The sequence below is a fragment of the Euleptes europaea genome, chromosome 14, assembly GCF_029931775.1.
Source record: "Euleptes europaea isolate rEulEur1 chromosome 14, rEulEur1.hap1, whole genome shotgun sequence".
Taxonomy (NCBI): Eukaryota; Metazoa; Chordata; class Lepidosauria; order Squamata; family Sphaerodactylidae; genus Euleptes; species Euleptes europaea.
In genome coordinates this window covers 36046083-36071016 of record NC_079325.1, presented here as the reverse complement: position 1 = coordinate 36071016, position 24934 = coordinate 36046083, and the positions used below count along the sequence as shown (strand labels likewise).

At 45.3% G+C, this 24934-nt stretch overlaps 1 protein-coding gene across 2 annotated transcripts in view; it reads left to right on the top strand.

Moving 5' to 3' along the window:
- Positions 1-24934, top strand: part of RABGAP1 (RAB GTPase activating protein 1) — a 90716-nt gene that overhangs the window by 48712 nt on the left and 17070 nt on the right. For both annotated transcript variants that reach the window (XM_056860046.1, XM_056860047.1), the window contains exons 14-19: positions 11139-11252; positions 13766-13840; positions 17257-17382; positions 18292-18435; positions 19941-19982; positions 20677-20805. In XM_056860046.1, the coding sequence (XP_056716024.1) occupies positions 11139-11252; positions 13766-13840; positions 17257-17382; positions 18292-18435; positions 19941-19982; positions 20677-20805 (630 nt within the window). The remainder of the gene's footprint in view (positions 1-11138; positions 11253-13765; positions 13841-17256; positions 17383-18291; positions 18436-19940; positions 19983-20676; positions 20806-24934) is intronic.

The window sequence follows — 24934 nt, the reverse complement described above, 5'->3', positions numbered from 1 at the left end:
GGATATTAGCCATGAAAGCTGTATGAAATCACATTGTTCATAGACAGTATACTTCTGAATGCCAGGGTTTTTTTGGTGGGGGGGCAACAAAAGGGGGAAAGCTTTAGCCTCTGACGCTTGCGGGCCTTCCAGGGCCTTGGGTTGGCCAGGGTGGGAAACAGGATGCTGGAGTAAAGGGACCCACCTTGGTCTGATCCAGCAGAGCTGCTCTTGTGTCCCTAAAGGCTTTGAGGCCAACAAAGCCAATGTTATCAAGGGCTTATATGATGAATATACTATACAAGACAGCAAGCAGTTTTTGTTGCAGTTATCAAGTGGGCATCTTAGTCATTTTAACTCCTGGGCCAGATTATGGCTTTCTGAATCCATGGATTCAGAGGGAGCTGCAGAAGGAACACCATCTGGCCCCTGCCAACTTATTGCCACTCTATAAAAGGGGAAATTTTTGGCTTGTTTGCAAGCCTGAGAGGCCTTCCTAGGCTCAGTGGCTGCCTTTGCTGTCAGGTTATTAGTGGTCCTTAAGTCCTGTCACTTTTGCCTCTTTGCTGAAGAAGTTGCCTGAAAACATGTTCTGAAGAAGACTGTGGTTAACCTTATGTGGGCACAAGCATTTGCAGGACTGATGCATAGGAGGCCTTTATGCGCATCTTCCTTTTGGTGAGGAGCTGGGTTGCTTTGAGATATACTTGCTCCCTTCTTTTGTGAAAAGAAATATAACCCTTTAATTCACAATAGGTATTAAACATTAAATTATAATTTAAGTAAAAAAATTGATACGGGGTTCTGCAACCTATTACTCCAGAGCCAAATGTGGCTTTGTATGGAACCAAATATTCCTCTTTAAAGAAGGGGGGGGGGAGAAAATAAGATAACGTTTAAGATAGGAGAGAGGCTATGGCTCAGTGGTAGAGAATCTGCATGGCTTGTAGAAGGTACCCGATTCAATCCCCAGCACCTGCAGCTAACCTGAGACACTGGAGAGCTGCTGCCAGTCTGAGTAGACAATACTGACCTTGATGGATGAATGGCTGGATTCAGCATAAGGCAGTTTCAAGTGTATTTATGTGTGTTTGTATATTGGAGGAGTAGGTCAGATGCTAAAATGCCAGGCAAAGATTTATATGAGACTAAGGGCTACTTAGAGATGATTTACAGAAAGGGAAATAGTAGAGGGTGTGAACCATATGTAGATTTATGCCAGTGCACTGAAAAATTGCACAGGGTGCTCTTGTGTATATTTATTGGTTACTGTGAGATTTCATTTGTGTACCACTTCTAATAAAGAACTTGCAAAAACCAGTGTTTGGGCTGCAGAAATTTTTATGGATTATCAATCAATTATCAATAATGTTAAACTGTGTATTATGCAAATAGACTTTCTAATACTGGCACTGTGTTGACCTCTTGCTCTGAATTTTAATGTCGTTTGGCTCTTTAATTATAAAAGGTTGCTGAAACCTGATTTAATGTAATGTTCCGTCCCGTATAATGTTATGTCCCATACATCTCAAGGAATGCCTGCCTCCATATGAACTTCCTGGTATGTTTATATACCAGCCAGTGAGGCCCTGAACCAGGTACCAACTTATTCAGAGACAAAATTGGCCTTTAAGCAGATAGGAATTTCTTAGCAGTTTCCTCTGAGCATTGGAGTGGGCAGTTTGCTTGGCTCCCTTTCCACAAGGTGTGCAAAGGATATGCTGGTCTTTAGGAATTTTGGTTTTTGGCATTCTGGTTTTATTCTGAGGAATCCTCTGTTGGGAAAAGCTTCTTGCTTCCGTTGGAAGAGAGCCCTCACTTAGGCAGGGAACCACTAGATCTACCGCTTGGTATATATTTTAATGTTATGTAGGAATTTTAATTTTTTTAATTGGATGCTTTGCACCATTTAAATTTTTTATGAAAAGCGGGTCATGCACTTCATACGTTTTCTGCAGTCTCTTCTTCATCCTTATTTTTCCTCCTCCTACATTTTGAGTTCTTTTGTGAAAATGTTGTTACTTGGTGAGATTTTATGACAGCCAGCGTTTTTAGAAAATCTCATGTTGACTTTAGCCTGAGAAGCTCTGGCCCCTGTTCAGCCATGTATTTGGAGGTGACTCTCTCTGATCCTGTCCCCTGATGTATTTTAGCCCCACTATAGTGTAGCCTCATAGGTACAGAAAAGATGACTTCCATAAATGTTTGTTGTTGTTCACACAGGTACTTTCACAGAGTGACTCTGACGACTTGGTGATATAACCCTACAGTAGTGTCAGTTTTACACCACCACTAGTTCATTTGCTTTGTTCTAGCCATGTGGTTTTTGCAGGTGTATTAATGGGTTCTCAGATCACTCTGTAGACTGGTTGGGGGGGGTGTTCTGCAGCAGCATGCATTATAATATGCTAGTTATTAATTTTGCTGCCTTGTTCGGCCTTGGTGAATTAGGAAAGAAGATACTGTAATTTAAGGCTTCCGCAGAGCCCAAATGATCAGATTCATTCTTTTTTACATCCAGGCCTTTTTTCTGGATTTTCAGGTTGCAGCTGCGGCCAAGCGCCCATGTGATTGGCTTCAGTCCATTTGCCAACTACTCCCCTTTCCTGGAGCAAAAAGTATTTGGTCACTGTGGATGCATGTGCTAGAATCCCATTTGGACTGCGGTAATTTGCTGCGGGGGGCTGCCCTTTTAGGCTGCTCAGAAACTACAATTTATCCAGAATGCCTAGCTGCAGGGAGCACTTTTTTATTTGTGTGTGTGCATTGTGCATGCCTATTTTAGCTCAGCTGGTTACATTCATGATGCTGGCGCTTATCTCTAGAGCCCTTTGCATTTTTGTCCTAGCATGAATGAAAGGAATGCCTTCCCATAGCTTCCTTTCCTGACCTCTTTGCTGTGATGTAGCGTAGGATAAGGTGTAAATCTTTCTCTTGTGGCACATGAGGGGACCCTGGCCCTGGGGCCTTGTCCTGCCTGCCTGCGCCATAGCAGCAATAGCTGTTGGTGGTGGTACTATGGAACTGGGGGGCAGCCTGAGAGCCTTGTGCTAAGGGTATTTTGAGGCTGGGGAATAGCGCTTCTTTGAGCCCATAGCGCAGAGTCCCATGGGACTCCTTTTTGTGGTTTGGCTCCAGGGCAAGCTTGTGCGTTTAGAAGGGGTTGCAAAAAGGATTGGAGAGATTTTGAGGGGTGAGATTGGGCTGGTGGCAAACTGACTTTCAGGGAACTGGCAACTTCCTTACATCATTGTTTTGAGATCCCAGGTAAAGAGTCGCCTCTTGACAACACTGCCTGAACCCCACCTGACTGAGGGCCAAGGAATGAGTAGAGAAGCAAGGATTTAATTCATTGGTCACACTGGGGATGCAGTGGAATTCAGTGTGGAGCCCCCAGGCTAATGCGTTGTTCGTTTCTTTGAACTATTGGTCAGTGTTTACAACTGGAAAAGTAATTAAATGTGTGTATATTTAAAAATGAAAACTTATTATGGGGTATTACGGGGTAATGTACGCCAGTCGGATAACTCCTGAATCTGAATGCTCAATTTTGCAGTGTCTTATATAATAACAGATGGACAAAAAGCATTTACTAACACATTTATTCTACAGAAAGAAAGCAGTTGTTGTTCCGGGGTGGGGAAATGAAGCAGGTGTAGAATAACTAGTGGAACCAACATTTCTGAAAGGTAAACCTTTTCAGTACACTGGCAAAAGTACAAGAGCAGTTCGGGAGAAAGACATAACAAACACTGTGGTCTGGCAGCTTTACTTGGTGTATTTATAGAGCCAGTAATTTTTCTCTGTGGAATCTTTTAAATGTTTGACACTAATTGTGCATCTTTGATCTTTAGCTGGCTCTTGAGGTCCAATAGTTAGAAATCAGGCAGGCGCTGCAACTCACAAACCGTTTTTGCTTGCCGTGAGTGTGCAGCTTTCTGAAATATTAAGGTAAAAAATGGCCTTTGCTACCAAGAAAAGAACATGCACCTTGTCCACAAATTCTAACTAGCCAGTGGCTGCTCTGTGGGAGCTGCAGTTGCTGTAAAAGCTACAAATAAAGCTGTCCCCTGCCCGTTCCTGTTCAAGTAGGTGTAGTACTGGTTTTTCTTCCTAAGAGCAGGGGTTCAAGGTTTTGCTCAGAGCCAGATAGCTGTCATTGTAATAGTTAGCGTACGTCAAACTAGGAATGACTAGCTTTTCTGTGAAGGTACTGTTTGCCTTCTCTGCCCCTGTTGCAAATAAATAAGGTTTTCTTCAAGTTGATGAACTCTATTAAGATGAATCCTGGATGAACACATTATTTGCTTTCAGTAATGTGATTTTTTTAAAACCTTGGTGCACATCTAATTTAATTGGAACGTATTCTTTTAATGGCAGATTTTGTATGTATGGCTGGGGTGGGGGCAGAAGGAACAATCTGGTACAGAACACCGCGGTGAGACCCCTCACGGGGACCTCGCCGCATGCACATATTACGTCAGTGCTTTACCAGCTGCACTGGCTCCAGCTGGAGTATCAGATCAGACTCAAGGTGCTAGTTATGACCTTTAAAGTCTTACACGGTCTGGAACCTTCGATTCTGCGGGACCTCCTCTTCTGGTATGTTCCCCAGAGAACTCTTAGTTCAACAAGTACCAATCTGCTGGTGGTCCCCGGCCCAAAGAGTGTCCGGCTGGCCTCGACCAGGGCTCTCTCTGCCCTGGCCCCTGCCTGGTGGAATAGCTTCTCCAGTGAGACCAGGGCCCTGCAGGACCTTAAAGAGTTCTGCAGGGCCTGCAACACCGAGCTATTCCCCCAGACTTATGGTTGAGGCCAGCTACGATTGCTTGTCTTATAAATGCTGGCCTCCCTAACTGGAATCTTACATTTAATATAACTTATTTTATACTCAAAAATGTTTGTATGTATTACTATAAACAGAAAAGGTTTACCGTTGGACTACACTGTATGCCCTCTTATTGCCTGATGGCGCAGCTACCAAGAAATCTCCATGTTACTCCTGGGTCCTTGTGATGACCATTTTGGGGGAATATATTTTTTTCAGGCACCACAGCTTTCCTCAGATGTCTCAAGATATTTGAGCACCTTTGACATGAACACACAAAAAGTAAATTGATGACACAACCATGCCAAGCCTTACATGCAGTGGAAGGTTATGGTGGCTGAACCCCTTCATGTTGGGGGTACCAGCCACTTGCATGGTAGTGGGAAGTTGCCAATTAGCCCTTAACTTTGATGTTTTCCTGCTACCAAGCAAGCACACATCTGCTCTCTCTCGCTCCCCCCCCCCTTTGTATTTTCACTGTGGCCAGTTTTTTATTTGTTCTTTATTGTTTAAAAGATTTAATTGACAATATTTTGTACCACTTTTTAAACCAAAAAGTTCTATAAGTAAGTTGAGTCAGAAATATTAAAATTATGATACACTAAAGCTATTTAAACAACATCATACGTCTCACAGCAGCGTAAGATAATCCAATTCTGAATAGGCTAGACTCCAGCCCCAACACATGGCAGAATAAAGCCTTCACCTGCTTCCAACACGAGGTATGCCAAGAAGAAAGATGATCCTGCAGAAAACGATTACATAATGTTGGGGCAACCACTAACAAGGCCCTGTTCCTGAAAAATGTCTTTCAATCTTGCATCCATCTGTGATGGAAATCTGAGCAGGAGAAACTAGCAAATCCAAAAGAGATTTGTGCCGTAATGTGTATGCTGCTATGTGCTGAAGGAGACATCCTGTGTACATTATTTCACAGTCTGAGGTCTGCTGCTTAGACTGTAGCTCGCTTATGGGGGTGTGGTATGTTGTCTTGGAGCTCCAAACAAATGGTGAGGAAAAGTTGCTCTTCCTAGGAAGAGAGGAAAGAGGGACTCTTTGTTACTGGTAAGCGGTTTTTCTCTCTTAACTTTGCAGTACATGCATTCTGAATTTTTTTCGTCAGTACAATCCTATGAGGTAGGCTGTGCTAGTCAGAACTCAGTAGGGCCTATCTGTTAAGATTTACTGTTAAGGAGGGCTTTGAACCTGGTTCTCCCATCTCCAGACCAAATCCTTGGTCTGCCAAAAGAATGTGGGTCATTTAGCAAACATTTCCCCTCAATGCAATTTCCCCCACTTCTTTGGCATATTTTTGTCCCCTTGTTGCATGCTAAAAATTGAAATCTGCTTTAAAAAGGCATTTTGTGCTACTGCTGAGGTGGCATGTGGCATTGTGCACAGAAATTTCTATCATCCCGTAACACAGGGGGATTCTGTTTTCCTTTTTAAAAGTGCAGGCAACCCTCTCTGGTGTCGGAGCCAGCACCGCTGTGATCTGCGTCTTTAGGAAAGGGTACTCGGTGCCATTGCTTAGCTATTGATTTTGGAGGTGTGGAATTCTAGCAAAGAGTGACATCAGCTTTTTATTTCATGTATGTTTTTGCACATGGACCTCCTCCGAAGCTTTCTTGAAACTTGATTAAGAAACTGACTCAAACTCTCTTAAAAATAAACCTTTCTTTACTCCTTTTATGCTGTGGTGCCTTTGTGTGGGGCTGCCTTTTTGCATGAGCACCGTGGGTCGCTTGTGTTTTCCACCCGTCTCCCTCTTTTCGTTCTCTGTATTAAATGCTCTGAGAGAAAAAGATCTGGCTGCTCAGCTCTTGTCTGTGGCACACAAACAGTGACCAGCCATTTTCTGTGGCTGCCTGATTTCCACACACGATGCAGGGCAACTCTTCTTATCTTTTTGTTGTTGTTGTACTGAGTGCCTCTTTATGATTTTCTTATGGGAAACTTGAGCCCTAAAAGGAAATGAACACAGCTGAGGGGGCTGGGTATCACTTGAGGATTCACTCTTATTTTTAGAATCGGACTTATTGCCATATTTGGCCTGAAACAATGTCATATTGGAGCATTATTGCATCAAACAGCAGCTGGCCACCCATCTCTTAGCTTGTCTCGAATGAATTTGGGCTCAGGTATTCAATGAAAATCAGGCTCAGGAGCCGCAGTCTGGTAGATATTTTCTTTTAACGTGTGCTGGTTGGACGTAACTTTTGCGGTGTTAGGAAATTTGCATTTCCCATATATTGCTTCCAGTGCTGAAAATAGTTGAGCGTTGCAAGATGAAAACTCCGTGTATTCCCAGGTGTAATTCTCAGTGCAGCTGCTCGGTCTGAGACGGAATGAAGACATATTTATTGTATCGATTCAGCTTCTTTCTCTTGCGCTGCCCCCGCCAAATGCGAAGAATAAATCAAAAGAAAAATATAACGGTATCCACTTAAAAGATGCTGTGCTAAAGCAAAACCAAGCGGCAAACCACAGCGTACACCCTGCAAGCTTAACCCTAGCCATGGAAGGCAGCCCAAATTTTGGAAGTAATTCCAGGCCATCCTGCAAGATAACATTAGCACTGGAGTGTTCTCCTGTGCAAGCTCCGTTGGACTGGACAGGACCGCCAGTGCACTCACAGAAGGGGATTTCCTGGTCCAGTGTGCCCTTAGTCTCCATGGGAAAGGCGTGTAGCCAGCAAGTTTTCCCTTGGTGCCTGGGTGGTTTAGATGTAGGCCACAGCCAAGAACAATTTAAGCTAATTTAAGCATCTAAGAAGAGCATTGCTTGATCAGATCACAGTCCATCTAGTCCTTTATTTTGCTGGATATCTCTGGGAAGCTGATAAGCAGAGCACGGTGGGGGGAGATAACCTTTTTTCTCTTGTCGCCAGCTTTTTTTACTTAGCAGTATATTGCCTCTGTAAATAAGGATTCTATTGTATTTTTGAGACGATATTTGGGATCCTGAGGTCCAGTTTGGGGTGGGGGGAATGATCTTTTTGAGCCATTAAACCTCTTTTCCGTTCCCAAGAAATCTCCAGCTTTCCCTGTTAAGCTTGCAAGCTTCCCTCCCATTCAGTGACTAACCAGGAGCCATACTGGGAAATTTGTCATCTTGACTCCGCTGGCCTCCTTCGTTCTCATGGCAGGTTTCCACTCTGCTTTCATTGCAGCTTTCTTTTTCTTCCTGCCATTTATCGCTTTCTATTTTCAACCCCAAGATTGCAAAGGGTGTGTTCTTGTAAAGGTTTCCTTTTGGCTCCCCAGCCCCCCCACTGGAAGCATGAGAAATAGCCCAGCAAGCCAATTCTCATCGTGAAGTATAAAAATAGGAACTATGGGGGTTATACAATGGCTGTGGTACACTTGTTTAGACCAACAAGTGCTGGTTATTTTTTTTAAAAAAAATCTTTTAAAAATGTTATCATTTCCGAGCATTTTTCCCCTCGATCCCCAAACAACATGTTCCAGCTGCTGGAGAACAGTATCAAAATCCCAGAGCCAAGTTCTGAAGCCACTGCAAAGCAAGATACACTAACATTGCGCTGGAAGTCACTACAGCAATCTACTCCCAGACCATGGTCCCATCCTTGTTTTATTGCCAGGGGGAGCAGCGGGGAGAGTTTATCCTCATATAATTATGGACCTACTTCCAAATGAGGGGCTACTTTGATAATCAGAAGCCATTAGGAGGCTGGGAGTTCAAAATGTGGGTGTGTTAAATATTTCCAAATCTTAAGGATTTATAATTCTTCCCTCCCCCTTGGAGTTATCTTACTGGATTACGACAGCTAGCACCCCAAAATAACAGGCAGTAGTGTTTGCCCGAGCTAGCGTGGTGTAACGGTTAAGAATGGCAGACTCTAATCTGGAGAACCGGGTTCGATTCCCCACTCCTCCACATGAAGCCTCCTGGGTGACCTTGGGCCAGTCACAGTTCTCATCACTCTTTCAGCCCATGCGGAGGTAGGCAACGGCAAATCACCTCCGAATGCCTCTTGCCTTGAGAACTCTACAGGGTCACCATAAGTGAGCTGTGACTTGACGGCACTTTCCACCACCACCAGTATTTGCACAGTTCTGCTCAAGTATCTTGTCTTCATGAGTCAAAAGAGACTGGTTACAGGCACTGAGCTGGAAACTTCATGTCAGTTACATCTAATGTGAATTTAAGCGCAGTGCCGTGCCTGTTGAGAAGACTGGTGTAATGAGCCTTGGAACTCCTGGGTCTTGCGTGGTTACCTTCCCTCTTCCCCTCAAACAAGGCTTGGACATTGAAGAGTTCCTGGTTCCCAACAAAACACAGTTCATTGTGATTTCTGAACTAAGCACATGAGCCTGAAGACTTGTCCTGTCACACCAAGCCACACTTTGTCATTTACATCTTAATAAAGATAGAGAGACCTTTTGCCACAAAAGTTATAGTCAAACCTCTAGCCAGCAAAATTCTGCTTGTTGTAAGCTTAGTCTGTGGAAAGCATGACAAGATGTGGAATTAAATCAGTTGGCGATTCTCGCTTGGGAATGCCTAGACTTCTGCTTCCTCCTAGGCTGCTCTTGTCAATCTCGTGAACAAACTGGGCCACGTTTTCCTCTGGGAAAAGGAAGAGTAGAGACAGATCGCTGCATATTAATTATTTTTTTCAAAGCTCTTCAAAACCAAAAAGCTTCTAGTTAATAAGTTTTGTTGAGCTTGTGCAGAGAGGTTTGTGGGGCTTATCTGCAGAGCTGAGATTCTTAAAAAGTGAAAATGCATGGTCGAGTCTTGGTTTCTCTTTACTTCTCACTGCAGGTATCAAAATTCTAACTGAGATATCACTTGGAGTTTTCAGGCTGAATTTTGTTCATGTTTTTGGTGCGTTTTAGAATAAAATGCAGATACCAGGGCTCAAGCTCGTAAAGACTGTTTTATTTAGGTAAGCTTTCACTAAGCTGGGCTGTTCTGCCTTTTCACATGGCCCTATAAGCAGGAAGATTGTTAGCACCCTGTGCTTAAAGAAATAGATATCGCCACATGTTTTATGTCCAAGAAAAGCCAAACATTAAAAATTTGCTAACATTTTCTGCAGAATTTGTTCTGCTTCTGATATAGGTTGGGGAATGATTAACAAGAAGCTCTGCAGAGCACAGAACCCATGTGTCTCTGCAGCCTTCTAATGGTTAGAGTGTCAGTATAGGATGAGGGATGCGCAGGTTTGAATCCCCACTCCACCATGGTAGCCTTCTGGGTGATTCTGAGCTAGTTTCTCTCTCTCTCCCTCTACCCACCCCCCAGCATACCTCACAGGGTGGTTGTGGTATGGCAATGTTGTAAGCTGCTTTGGATCCCCACTGTGGAGAAAACGTAGGATATATAAATAAGATTTCAACAGGCATGTCCTCTCTGCAGCCATAAGGGCTAGAAATTTATTGTGAACGAAAAATGGGAGAGCCTCTACAGCCTGGTTTCCACACCTGGCTGTGAATTCCACGACAGTGGAGGAGTGTGATCTCTGGTGCTTAGAATACATGCAGTCCTGCCTCCATGTGCTATAGCGTGTCTGGCAGAGCATGACACTAGGCAAGGTGTGCAAATGCATCTGTTGCCAGCTGTCGTCTCGGAGTACGGTGATGGTGGATTTGTTTTTGAGTATTAGATGGGAGGATCTCCAAAGCAGCTACCGCCTTATAGTTCCCTCTTTGTGAGTGCACAAAGCAGTTCATGTCATAAATAGAACATGCTGACGATAAGAGTGTGATAAGGAAAGGGGCTGCGAGATTTCTTTTCCGTGGTGGACATCCATAAGCTGAGAGATGCAGGAAGCCTTATTGGACCCCTCCCCCTCTCTCTATATATATAATTTTAAAAAGGGAAATAGAAATTAGATGCCTCAATCCAGTGAGGGACCTTGGTGTGCAGAGTCAGGCTCGTATTCTGCATCACGACACTTTGGAGCTGATTGAAGTGGCTGTGTCTTTTATGTGGATGGGGGCGTGGAGGCTCATATGGACTCTCTGATTGGCGTTACCCATAAGTACTGCTGGATTGGGGAACAGAGTGTAGAGGAATTGGGCAGTATGAGCTTATTTCTCAGCACACATAGAGGGCTTGCAACACCTTTTGGCAGATTCCCTCGGCGATGGACTGACAGGTAGGACGGAGGAGTCTTAACTGGCCACCTGTTATTTCCCTTTAACATGAGCATGTCAACACGAGGTGAGAAATGGCTGATTCTTCCACTGTGGATTGTGCTTTCAAGAGCGGTTGGTTCTCGATTGCAGGAGGTTCTAGTCCCAGTCCCGCCCGCATTGATTGGACTTAACTAGCCTTTCCTGTCTTGTTGGCTTTGCAGGAGTCTCCTCAGGACAGCGCCATCACACGGGACATCAACCGCACGTTCCCTGCCCATGATTATTTTAAGGACACCGGGGGAGACGGCCAGGACTCGTTGTACAAAATATGCAAGGTATCGGACGTATGACTCCTTTAGTTTTTCTGGGCTTGGGGCAGTTGTTGGCCAGAACTACGGGGATTTGGGTGAATAGGTTGCCAGGCTAATGTGGTTTTGGGGTGGATCAGCCTGTTAGCCAGAAACTGAGACAGAGTGTTGAGGAGAGGCAATATGCAGTTAAATTTCCCTTGACATGATTCAGCTGGCTTGACCTGTGCACAGGGGTTAATGGGCAGCCATGTTGGGCATGGGGGAGAGTTGTCTCCAAGCTAAAATGTACCAGAGGCCCACAGTGTGGTGTGTGAGCAATCCCTCCAACAGCTTGTGGCTTAGCAGGTTTGCATGAGTCACCTGTTGGTTCTACAGGCACCTTTTGTGTAATGTTCTTGCTCCATGCCATGGCAGTGCCTTGTACTCTGGATTGGATTTGGTGAACAGATAGAGTTTATCTGAGTGCTGGAGATTGGTCTGCAAACCCCTTTAATTCTCCTCAGATTCTAAAAATCCCTTTGTATGGTTTCAAGATAATCATGAGCTTACTGAAAAATGCATGAGTGTAGCAGAAATGCCATGTGGCTTGTATCTGCTAACAGGTGCCTCTGCTTCTCCAGCCAGAGGAAACCATTCTTTGGTTCAAGCCATATTCCTGGAACAGAGTTAACTGATCTTGTGAGTTTTCCCTATCAATGGGGAACAGAGCAAAGGGGAATCTCACAAAGGATCTTTGTACTCCTCTAGATAGAACTCTACCTAATTATTCATTTCCTCATTAGCATTATAAGGCAAACTGTAAACACAATCAAGTTGCACATTAAAATACAGGAGGCAATTAGCATGTTTTTAAAAAAAGCTGTAATTCATTTTGATCTCTCTCCCCCCCCCCCGCCCGTCTCCTGGCTTGATGGGGGGGGGGCTCTAGCTCTTTGAATTCCACATCTAGAAAGCTGCATCCTCCTCCCCCCGGAGACTGGTTGGCATGGGAAACATCTTGGCTTCCTGGCCACCCCTAAGCTCTCCTCTGTCATAGTTCAGCATTAAAAGTGATGAGCTCCACATGGGATGCACCGGGTCTGGAGGAGGAAGCCTCCACTGCTTGTGTATAATTGATATTCAAATCAAAGACTGAAGGTCATAGCTTAAAAGCTTTGTTTTGTGTTAATGTCCCTGCATCAAAACAGCAGAGCCCTTAGAAAGGGCACTGGGAAACCCTGGGGGGGTTCGTTCCACATCTGGCTTAGTTTGGGGACCGCATGCTTGTTCTCCGGGATCACGGCTGTCCAGATACACAGAGCTGAAGGTGGGGTTGAGTTCTTTGCTCTTCCCTTGCCTGTCATCTTAGCTGTAGGCCCACTGATACAGATGACAACAAAATTAACACAGCTTTCTGAGAATCTTTCTAAAAATGTCAATCGTCTAATGCTTTCTAGTGGCTGGAGTGTTGAGCTACGACCTGGGAGTCTGGGGTTCAAATCCCTGTTCCACTAAAACCCTTACTGGGTGACCTTGGGCCAGTTGCACTTGAAGGCGGAAGGTGCTTTTGAGTGCAGTTATTTGGGTGCTCGATGCAAGATGTTCCTGCCATGTTCTGCACTGTTGCTATTAAAATACGCAGAACTTTATTAGAGAATCAGTTCTTGTAGGTTATCCGGGTTGTGTGACCGTGGTCTTGGTATTTTCTTTCCTGACATTTCGCCAGCAGCTGTGGCAGGCATCTTCAGAGGAGTAACACTGAAGGACAGTGTCTCTCAGTGTCAAGTGTGTAGGAAGATCACTTCAAGATACAATGGCTCCACATTAACATACCATACCCGAATTAGCACATTACCTTGATACTTACAGGACAATGATTAGCACATTACCTTTGATACTTTTACAGGACAATGACTCAGCTCAAACTCAACCCCTTTCTGACTATATATATTACTCTTCCTACACAATTGACACTGAGAGACACTGTCCTTCAGTGTTACTCCTCTGAAGTTGCCTGCCACAGCTGCTGGCGAAACGTCAGGAAAGAAAATACCAAGACCACGGTCACACAACCCAGATAACCTACAAGAACTGATGAACTCTGACCGTGAAAGCCTTCGACAATATTTTTATTAGAGAATGATCATTAGAATATTTTACAATTTTAAGGAGATAATTTTAACCAGGGGTTGTTTTTTATTGATCTTACACCTTTATTTGTACGGGTAGTCTGTGATTCTTCGGTGCAAAACTATTGTGTCTGGAAATTTTGATGTGTTGGCATGTGATTGGTCAGTTGACCGTATTAATAAATTTGATTTGATTTGATGCAAGATGTTCAACTTAGAAGGCTGTGACTTTCACAGCTGCCTCACATAGCAACACTGGCGCTGTATAGCAAACATATAACATGCCTGGCGTGTGCTGTGGCAGTGAAGTGCTATTAAGAAGGTCTTGGAGGAGTGATTGTTGCCATGTGAGGGGTCTTTGCTGCTGTGTCTCTCACCCGGTGCATTCGTCCTATCCCTGCTTGACTGGTATCCTGGTTCTCTTCCTAGGCCTACTCCGTCTACGACGAAGAGATTGGTTATTGCCAGGGTCAGTCGTTCCTCGCTGCTGTTCTGCTTCTGCACGTGAGTTTCTCTTCGCATTCAATGAACAAATCTTATGCAAAAAAATAATAATCAGAAGAACGGGGGCTTTAGGGGGCTGCCTCCAGCCTATTAGAAGCCTACCATCATTAGCAGAGAATGTCCCGCATATCCCCATGCCCCACTGAAACAAATACTAAACTTAACCAAAAGCTTAGGTTGCAAGGAAAAAAGATCTTAGGGTGGTGCCTAAAACTAAATAGTGGAAATGCCGGGCGATCAGCTGCAGGATGGGAGTTCTGCAGATGAAACACTACCACGGAAAACCGTGAAACTTCTTAGGGTAGGGATAAACAGAGCAGTGCTTTTGTTGACAGTCTTAATGGTGAGATTTTACATGATGGGAATTGCATGAGTTGCTCACCCGTATGTCGAACTTTGGTATCTTCTGTGTCTCCCAAGCTTCCCCGAAGGCTCATGTAACAGCGTCTTTCATCCCTTTTCCCCTTGGTGTCAGCCAGGAAGGAAATAAACCAGATTACTTGACTTCCAAATCCAACAGGGACACTCCTGGCAACTCCTAAGCAGGGCACATTCTGTGCTGTGGTTGCTAAACATGCGTCTTTTTTCCCCTAGTGGCTTGGGTCTAATTTTTTTTTTTTTTTTTTTGGCCAGTGATCCTTGACAAATTCATTACTGCAGAAAAGCTCAAATGGAGGCTGCAGTCAATCCTGGATGTGGACGAAAGTGTCTGTAGGGAGGAGGGGGGCACAGTTCAAAGAGATGGAACTCTCCATGTCTGAGAATAGGCATGGATGTTTCTTTGCAGTAGGCGAAAGGATGCATAGTTGAGGGCTTTGCCGTCGCCCGCCCAGAGTTCCTCAAGCTGACTAAACAACGTGAGAAATGAGCTGGAAATGATTGCATGAATGGACACTTCCAAGTCTTGGGCACAGGTTTTACGCAGCCTTTAGCCCCCAGTCACATCTGCACTGCCAAACTGGTTGGATCTTTCTATTTTTGAAGCCTCCACATGTGCAGAAATGCTTATACTTTTTGTATAGCACCCACCCCCCAAAAAAACCTTAGTTTCTTTTTCTGCAGCTAAATATATTTTTAAGCCAATTTTTTTGTTCTTTTTTTAACAAGCTATCTATTCTGTCAGTTGCTGAATGACACTGTGCAGAGCTTCCGGGCCAGGCCGTTCTTCAGATCAGTGACCTCCTTTTCTCACAAAACCCAAAAAAGATTCCCCCCCCCCAACCCTTCAGCCTCTTTTGAATGATGGCTGTACCAGCCTCCGGTCCTAAATATAAAACTATTCTGCGCTTCTCTGAAAAGCCAGACTTCCTGCCAGGTTAACAAAAGCAGCAATCCTCCCCCCCCCCGCCCCAGTGACACTTGGAGGATGCAGAAGGATATTGCAAACACCTCCCATCAAACAGGCAGGTGGTTATTTAACAATGATGGTGCATATTCTTAGGGAAGACTTGGAAGGCCTTGATAGATCCAGAAGTGACTTGTTCCATCAGTGGCAAACAAGTGGCAGTGGCCAAAGAGGGAGGGTGGGTTGGTAAGAGAAGCACAAGTAGGAGGCAGCCCCCCCATCTCTGTTGGCAGTGGCAGCTGTCGTCTTGTTCCTAGAAGCAGGCAGGTGGGCGAGGGAGCAGGCTGCAAGAGCCACCTTGCCCTTTTCCTCCTCGGTTGGGGAAGGGAGAGGAGGAATTGCCGCAGCTGAAGACGGTGGGTACTGCACGCAACAAATGGTAAAGGATGGGGTGGGCCAGAGGGCCCAATTCCAGCAGCAGCAGTAAATCCCCATCACTGAGCCGCACCAGTGGCCTCCTTTGGGGATTGAGCCACTTTGGAGGGTGTTTGGACCTTCTCTGCCTAGAAGAAAAGAAGTCCCTTTTTCCTCCTTGATGCGAGTGAGGAGAAAAAGGAGGGTTGAAATTAAATCAAAAGAGTTTCCGTCTAGACATTAGGAAGAGAGCGGTTCCTCAGTGGAACAGGCTTCCTCGGGAGGTGGTAAGCTCTCCTTCCCTGGAGGTTTTTAAGCAGAGGTTAGATGGCCATCTGTCAGCAATGCTGATTCTATGACCTTAGGTAGATCATGAGAGGGAGGGCATCTTGGCCATCTTCTGGGCATGGAGTAGGGGTCACTGGTGTGTGTGTGTGTGTGTGGGGGAGGTAGTTGTGAATTTCCTGTATTGTGCAGGGGGTTGGACTAGATGACCCTGGTGGTCCCTTCCAACTCTATGATTCTATGACCTGCCGCCACCACAGTGCTGTGCAAGAGAATGCAGTGCTGTGGTCAGGGCTGGCCCAGAGGAGACCCATTCCTAGAAAACCAGAGGATGTTATAGTGGCTGATGTTGTACAGTGGCAGTTCAGGCAGTGGCCACCAGTCCTCCTGGGGCTCTGGCAGCCCCCTGTTGCCAGGCCTCTGTCCCTCAACAGGCATAGCTCTGTCACATGGATTACAGTGACTATTTGTTTAGAGAGAAATTATATTTACACCATATGGGTTGCAGAGTTCTGTCTGCCTGGGGCTGGTTTTTAATGTTGCTTCCAAGACAGATAGAGCTGAATCCCAAGACGTTTTAACTGCATTCCCTCTTTAGGGTTGGAGAGCCAGCCTGGTGTAGTGGTTAAGAGCGGTGGTTTGGAGCAGTGGACTCTGATCTGGAGAACTGGGTTTGATTCCCTACTCCTCCACACGAGCGGTGGAGGCTAATCTGGTGAACTGGATTTGTTTCCCCACTCCTACACACAAAGCCAGCTGGGTGACCTTGGGCTAGTCACACTCTCAGTCCCGCTTACCTCACTGGGTGTCTGTTGTGGGGAGGGGAAGGGAAGGTTTGATTCTCCCTTAAGTGGTAGAGAAAGTTGGCATATAGAAACCAACTCTTCTTCTTCTTCTTCTCAAGGCAGATACCCACATTGTAGGTAAAAGCTGGTTTCTGGTGCACAGTTACGAGCATCTTGACACCCCTCTTCTGCACAAGAGCTGTCTTGTTTTTTGTTTGTTTGTTTGTTTGTTTTGAGCTAAATTAGGCTGCTCTGAATTGTGAACTTGTCTGACACTGGGGAAGGCGAACGCTTTGGGACAGAAAATGGTGCATGGCCTTGGTGGAGGGTTTTGGTTGCAACCTGCCGTTTTGGGTCAGTGTGAGTCTGTCACACTAGCAGCTGAGAACTGCTCTGCGGCTAAAACACGGCCTTGCTGTGGTAGAATACACACTTGACCAGCAGGAGTTGGTGTTAAATTGTGGCAGGAAGAACAAAGTAAAGTGTTCTCTGAGGGCTGTCTTGGGAGCAGCTTGCTTTTGGCTGCAATTATAGTCAGTTTGCTAACTGGGCATTCCGGCAGGGAGGACTGAAGGCAGAAGGATGTTTAAATTGTTTTCTTTTTTTTTTAAAAAAAATGGCAGCCGGTTTTGTTCTCTCTTTGACAGATGCCTGAAGAACAGGCGTTTAGTGTTCTGGTCAAAATCATGTTTGACTATGGACTCAGGGAACTTTTCAAACAAAACTTTGAAGATTTGCACTGCAAGTTTTACCAGTTGGAACGACTCATGCAGGTAAGGGGGGGGGTTCTGCCATGAGCCAGGAGTAGAGGTTCCTCCTCTGACTGTCTTGATTCATGGGTGTGATTCTGTTTGGAAAGTGGGGGGATGCTTTACAGTGCAGAATCCAGACACTCTATTAATAGCAGTGAATTGCCTGGGGACACTGAGTAGTAGGCGGTGGTGAGCTTTGAGCCAAAGACTGCCTGGCTCACATCTCCGTCTTTAGCATTTACACAATGGTAACTTTTACCTGTCACTGACATCTGAGCAGTGGTCTTTCTCCAGACAATCTAGGGGCTTCCTTCTGCCACCATGGCCACCATCTTTGAAAATATTATATAGCTGCCTGCTAGGCAAGAACGCATTATCATCTCCAGACAGGGTAAAAATCAGCCACTAGTAGCTCCTGAGCCATATCTGTCTTCTGAGTGGAACCATTTGGCACCCTGTTGCCAACTCTAGGACTGAATGGATGAGGGAGCATCTGTGACGGTGGACTTGGCAATGGGCAATTTTGTGAAGAGATGTTGGTTCAGATCTTTCTTTTGCCTAAGTCCCCAAAGAACCACCGCTTGTCAAAGTAGACAACACTAAGCTTGATGGACCAAGGGTATAAGGCAGCTTTATTCTCATAGCTCAGTAATCAAGTGTCTTCTATGCATGCAGAAGGTCCCCAGTTCAGTTCTGGTATCTCATGTTGCAGTTGCTTGGAAAGACCTTTCTTTTTCTCTGGAGAGCCACTAGAGATGGTATTGATCATACTTTATAAAGCAGTCTCGTATGTCCCATAGGCAACCTGAATCTTTGAGGCTGCCTTCATAGCCTGTTTTATGAAATATTTTAAGCGCCTGTCATATCCCCTTGCATTGTGTTGTGTTGCTGTTCAGATCAGATAAGTGACGGTTTTCTTTCCTTTCTAAGGAGTACATTCCTGACCTCTACAACCACTTCCTGGATATCAGCCTTGAAGCTCATATGTATGCCTCCCAGTGGTTTCTCACACTTTTCACAGCAAAATTCCCTCTTTACATGGTCTTCCACATCATTGACCTGCTATTGTGTGAGGTATGTGGCATTATGTAGGTTTGAGAATATAGATTTGGTTGTTCTGGTCCTCACTTAGGAAACAGGTGGAGTTTCTTTTCAAGCAGTTTCATGAACATTCTTTTCAAGAAAAAAGTGTGAACATTTTTACATTTTCTCAGCATTCCACATAGGAACTAGAAGTTTCCAGCTATTTTTGCACATTAGTAAATCTTCCATTTCTTAGATACCCCTTACTGGGTCTCCAAATAAGGTCAGCTGTGTGCCCCCAATCCCTTAACTCCTGTCACTCTTCTGCGAGCCTTTGGTGTTAGAAGGAAGGAAATGATTCAGCAATTCTGGGAGTTATTGGGGTAGCTCTGGGCCGTGAGCTATGCGAACAGAATTTCCAGCTGCTATAGTGAGTAGTGAGAATGCCAGTTGTTTCTCCATGACCTCTTTGTTGTTGGTATAGCCTGATAACAAAAGAACCATGGTGTTGAGGTGGATTTCCACTAAGGAAGCCATCGTGCCCATGAAGGCTATTGTCACCCAACCCCTTTCTCGTAAGCCCCCTCCTTTGGCCTGGAGGAAGAGCCGTAACTTTTTAATGCCATAGCGTGGGCTCTGTACCCTATTATGTACGCTGAGATTTCTGGTTTTACTGGCAAGCTTATTTTCCACTAACGAAGGGAGCTTTGACTGTCGAAAGCTTATACTGAAAAGATCTTGTTGGTCTCTAAGGTGCTACTTGAATCTAGCTGTTCTACTGCAGTCCCTCTGAAACTTATTTTCCCCTGGGGCTTACAACCATGCAGAAGGCTCATATGATACCCCTTGTATGAAACAGTGAACTGTCTCAAGATGTAGGAGCTGCTCTTCAGAGTATGTGACTCTGTTTTCTCTGCAATCGCACTTGCTAGAAAGAAATGAGCAAAGCGCATTTAGGCAGGCAGCAGCAACCATGGAAGCAGTTCTAATTGCTTGCTAATTAGTAACATTCATTAATTCCCAGTAGCTTTGCCCCTTGCTAGCACGAAACAGCATGATTCTGTGGCTCCCCTTTCATGTTAAGATTGCTGCATTCCTTCAGTTGCCCAGCTGGGATTGTATTCTCCAGGGTGTCTAGTTGGACCCTGCCATTGGTCAGGGCCGGAAACAGCAGCCGACAGCATTGCTCTGGCAGGCCCTTCTGACTTCTCAGTCTGTAATGGTCTACACATTTGCAAGTCTTCGTTTGCAACAATGAAGGATCAAAACTTGCTCCTAAAAATAAAATAAAACCAGATGTCCAGACTTTCTGCAACTTGTGCAGGAGGCTGCACAAATCTCTCGCCCTCTGTGCAAAATGCAAGTTGCAGAATTTTTCTGCAGTGTGTGTGTTCTGGGATCTCTCATTTTTTAAAAAAGATCGGAGTTTGCACAACCTTCCCCTTGTTAGGTGACCCAGTTTTAAGAGAGCAGCAGGACATGAATGCAGATACATGTGGGTGTCTGACAAACCATAAATTTTCATTCTGTTCTTTCCTTTTTGTTTCCCCTCACAGGGCATAAGTGTTATCTTTAACGTTGCACTTGGATTGCTAAAAGTAAGTTCTCTACCTTGATGCTGATTCACATAATTCATACTGAGCACCAAAGTGTATGTCTGCTGTTGAAAGCTTAGGGAGGGCTCAAGAAGTTGAAGCTGCTTACCATCTCTTGGCTGTTGTTCATTTGCTTCATATCCTGCTCATATATGGAGCATAAAAATGAGGCAGAATATGAAATCCTGGTGGGATTGGTGTGGGTACAGTTTCCCTACTGCTCACTGTGTATGTGTATGTTGGAGCAGGCCATTGGGTAAGCTGTTACCTGCTTGAAAGAACCTAGCAAGATGGGAATTCTGGTTGTCCAGTTCCCATCTTTTGTCCACAGAAATTGAAGCATTAGCAAGAGGGAGGGGCTGTGTGCTTTCTACTTCAGTTTGCTTTCTACTTTCTGCAAGGGTTACATCCTTCAGGTAAAATGTCTGCAACGATTCTGAAGTTCTTCCTCTGGTTCTGAGTGGCATTCCTACATCGTATCCCTTGCTGTCCACCCACCATGCCTTTTTTCTTGTGGGAATCAGGCCCTGAACTGGAATTAGGGGAATAAATGGATCAAACACACACACACAGCTCAGTCACATATTTCTGAGTACTCCCTTAAAGACACAGTAAAATTACTTACCAGTTTTTCCCCCCCTTTGGGCTGTGAGATCTGCTGCCAAACATTCTTTTTTGTTGTCCTTTGCATTTGCAGACTACCAAGGATGACTTGCTTCTGACAGACTTTGAGGGGGCTTTAAAGTTCTTTCGCGTGCAGCTGCCCAAGAGATATCGTTCAGAGGAGAATGCCAAGAAGCTGATGGAGTTGGCTTGCAGCATGAAGGTAGAAGGATAGAAGCAGCGAGCCCATGGGGGCTTGCCTCTGTTCTGTAGACACAAAGTGTGTGAGTGCTTCCTGTGTTCAGGGTGTGTTCCCTGGGACCAGGGTGGTCCCAGAGATGAAGGGCTGACTGTGGGCCAGGAATGCCTACCTTAACCATGTCAAGCGTATCGGGGGTGGGGGCAATCTTCTCTTGCTTGAGCTTCAGTCAGGTCCTCAAGGCAGACACCACTCTGGGCTCTGTTGACCTACGATGTGAGACTTCTGATGGTGAAGTTCAGAAGATGGGTGCCCATGGAGAAAGGCCTCCACAGATGCTGGTGCTAGACTCTGCAGTTTCTTAATGGAGCTAGCGTTTCAGATAATGCCGTCAGAATTTGGTAGCCAGTTGGTTAAGAGGATACACACCTTTGGAATGCGTCTTCTTCACAATCCTGCTAATGAACCAGCTTGCACATTCCTCCCTCTCCACCATTTCAGCCTCTTCGAATATGGTTAAGTTCTTTTGGGGGGGACGACTTTCCACATTGTGGTTGGCATCATCATGCGAAGTCAGTCCTGTCTGTGAAAATGGAGGGATTTTCTTCTTTTTTTACCTTTAATATTTGTGATACTTAAAATGTTGGCAGTGACATATTACCATATGAAACAGTTCTCAAACCCTTCTTAAAGCAGGCCTTTAACTACCTTTAGGCCGGTAGTTCAGAAGCTAATCAAAAAAACAAAAAAAAAACCTTAGTCTATAGAGAGAGCATTCTTATATAACTGGAGTTACCTTTCTGATCTGCCTGAGAGCTAACAACAGTTCTTAAGTCTACAGTCTTGGTTGCAGGTTTCTTTGGAGCAACCATTTTGGTACAAAGGCCTCCCTTGCTGTGCTGAGTGCTTAAGCCCGTAAGCATGTGGTTATGCTGGTGGGTTGCACTTTGGGGGCTTTCCCAGAATGCCTGTGTTCCACCTGTCCCCTGCACTACAGTGCGCACTGGCTTGGTGATTTATGCCTCTTGCCTCTGGAGCACAACCAGGATGGATGAAGTTGGGGCAGGCAGCCCCGGGCCTTCAGATCATTAAACATTTAAACGGAGCCTTTCCATGAAATATGCAGCGGTGCTGAGAGGATGTGTTCCTCATCCGCCTCCATCAGCAGTGCTGCTGCTGCTCTTGACTTTGCCCGTGAGAAAGAGAGGTGCCGCAGCTGTTTCTAGATAATTAAATAGCTGCTGTAAAAATGGCAGAAGAAGCGAGGATTTGCAAGGTCAGTAAGGGAAGAACAAGCTGCCGTGAGTTCAAGTTTGCCCCCAAACTGGTTGCAGCTGGGTAATGGGAAAGTGTTCCAGGAGGCGGTTTTGTGATGTTGCTCGGCCCATGGTTCAGCAGCCTGCCTTTGGGGTAGATACCTTGGTGCCAAGAGTGGGAAGTCTGCCAGGAGGTGCTACAGCCCAAGCCAGTCCCTGGGTCTTACCGAACAGCTGCTGTAAACTAGGCTCCATCAGGAAGGGCCTGGAAGCTCTTGACATGTCTGGTATACCGCGAGGGCATCCTCCCCTCTGCACCAGTGTATCAGGCCTCCCTTCTGGTCATAAGCACTAGGTTGTGCCTTTGATTCTACCCAGGGAGGGGCTCAGGTAGACCAAGAGTCACCAGGGAGGGGCTCAGGTAGACCAAGAGTCACCAGGGCATCTTTGAGAACAGCAGCTCCAGGTGTGACGCCGATGCTCCCAGAAGCTTGTTGGCTGTGCCTCTTGTTCTGTTCGGCCACTCAGGTGACAATTCAGTGATCTTTCTTAGATGATGAAAGCTTTTTAACTGGCTCTGTCCTTCCAGGTAGCTGGTTGACACTCTGAGCCATCCTTTTAGACTGTTGGGAAGGCCTGTTCCCTTTGCTTGTGTTTATGCCGGGGTTGACAAACCAATATTCTTGCTGACGGAAGAGTAAAGACACTTCTGCATGAATGTCACTAGAGGGAGCCAAAAGACTGGATTTGAGAAGCCTGTTCAAATCCTTAGAAGGAGAAATATGATCCCCTCTGGTTGTGTTTGTAAATCGTGCCCCTCAGACCCGCATTGTGACAGACCAGAGCTGCTTAATTGCTTGCCTTCCCTGATTATTCAGTGCTTTTCCTGGGAAGAGCTGTTTTGGCCTTGGCAGCCACTCTCTGAATAAGCCTAAATTGGGTCATGCTGGTGGGATTGGGACCGATGTGTATTGCGTCATGCTAGCTTGCTTGCCCCAGCCACTTCACTCGGACAATAGATGGCAGCCCTCCTTGTTTGTTTCTTTTGTTTATCACAGTCATAAACTGGAACCATAATCCATATAATACCAAAAATATTACATAAAAACTGATACATAGATGACATAAAAATAGTGATATAATTAATTAAATCAATGCAGAACTGTGGTGTAAACTATAGTGGCTGTACAAAATCTAGTGACTGTATCCATAAGAACGTAAGAAAAGCCATGCTGGATCAGACCAAGGCCCATCATGTCCAGCAGTCTGTTCACACAGTGGCCAACCGGGTGCCTCTAGGAAGCCCACAAACAAGATGACTTCAGCAGCATCCTGCCTGTATTCCAAAGCACCTCATATAATAGGCATGCTCCTCTGATCCTGGAGAGAATAGGTATGTATCATGACTAGTAGCCATTTTTACTAGTAGCCATGAATAGCCCTCTCCTCCATGAACATGTCCACTCCCCTCTTAAAGCCTTCCAAGTTGGCAGCCATCACCACATCCATAATCCAAGGATCATGGTCTGATAGAAGAAGGGAAGTATACAGTTCCTCCAGTCTACCAGGAGTTTGGAGGGTGGGAGTAGTAAAAGCATATCTAAGATCGCCATAGAAAGGACAGCGCAGCAAAACATGCCCAACAGTGTCAGTTTCACCACTTGTACCAAGTGCATCTGCATAGTCCTCTTTCTATGTGTATGTAGGGAACCTTCAAAAACTCACACTGCAGCCATCTGGCTGGCTTCCAAGCTGGCAGGTGAATCAAGACTAATTGATACTGATACTTGAGCAGCTTTCTGATATTTTACTTGGCTCTTCCCTTGCTTCACCACCCTGGATTGCAGATTAAAAACACGTGAAGTCAGACTAAATAAAACACCACCCGAAGCTTCACGGCCAATCTAAATTCAGCCCAGGATTCCATTACCCAGGCCAGAGAGAAGGTTTCTGTATGAAACTTTTCTGGTCTGTTTAGGATAAGCTAGGGGCAGGGGTTGAGAAGGGCACTAGTTGTGTAGTTATCGGGCAGTCTCCAAAGAGATGTCTGCCTACATATCCTTCTTGCCCACGCTTTGGCCATAGATGGAGCTGGGCAAATCTACAAGATGGTGTCAGGGTGTTAGGGAAGGAGGAAGAGACCATCTCTAAGGGGTTTGGAGACTTGTGGAGTTTGGCTGAGTAGCTTCTAAGGTGTGAAAACACAAAATCAGTCTTGCTGGATCAGACCAGTGATCTGTCTACTTCCAGCATCCTGTCCTACACAGTGGCCAATTGATAATCCCCATCAGGGCTACAAGCAGGGCACAGAGGCCAATTCCTTCCTGCTATTCTTCCCCAGCAGTGGTATTTAGAGGTTTTTATGGCCTATGAACATGGAAGTTTCCTTTAAACGAATGGTTATTGGCTAGCACTCACTGATCTGCTTCTGCATGAATGTGTTTAATCCCTTTCTAAAATGAACCAAACAAGTGACCATTAGTACATCCCTTGGCAGTGAATTTCACAAGTGCTCCTTTTGGGAGTGAAGTGCTTTCCTTTGCCTGTCCTGAATCTTCTTCCATCAGTTTCACTGAGTGCTTGTTAACATAATTTTATAAGCCTCTGTCAGGTCTCCTCCCCTCTTGCTTGTCTTTTCTCTAGATTCAAAAGCCCCCAAACCTCTTAACCTTTCCTCATAGAGAAGGTGCACAAGCTCTCTGATTGTTTTGGCTGCCCTTTTCAGCACCTTACTAAGTATTGATGTTGTTTGTGGGGCTGGTTGTCTTCCTGCTCTGTCTGATGATGAACTCTGTGTAATTTGGAAACTTGCATCCTCATAAACCCACCAGAGAGAGGTCCAGTCAGTTATATTGCCAGTAGCATTCTTGCATTTATTGTGTATACTAAGCTGCAGT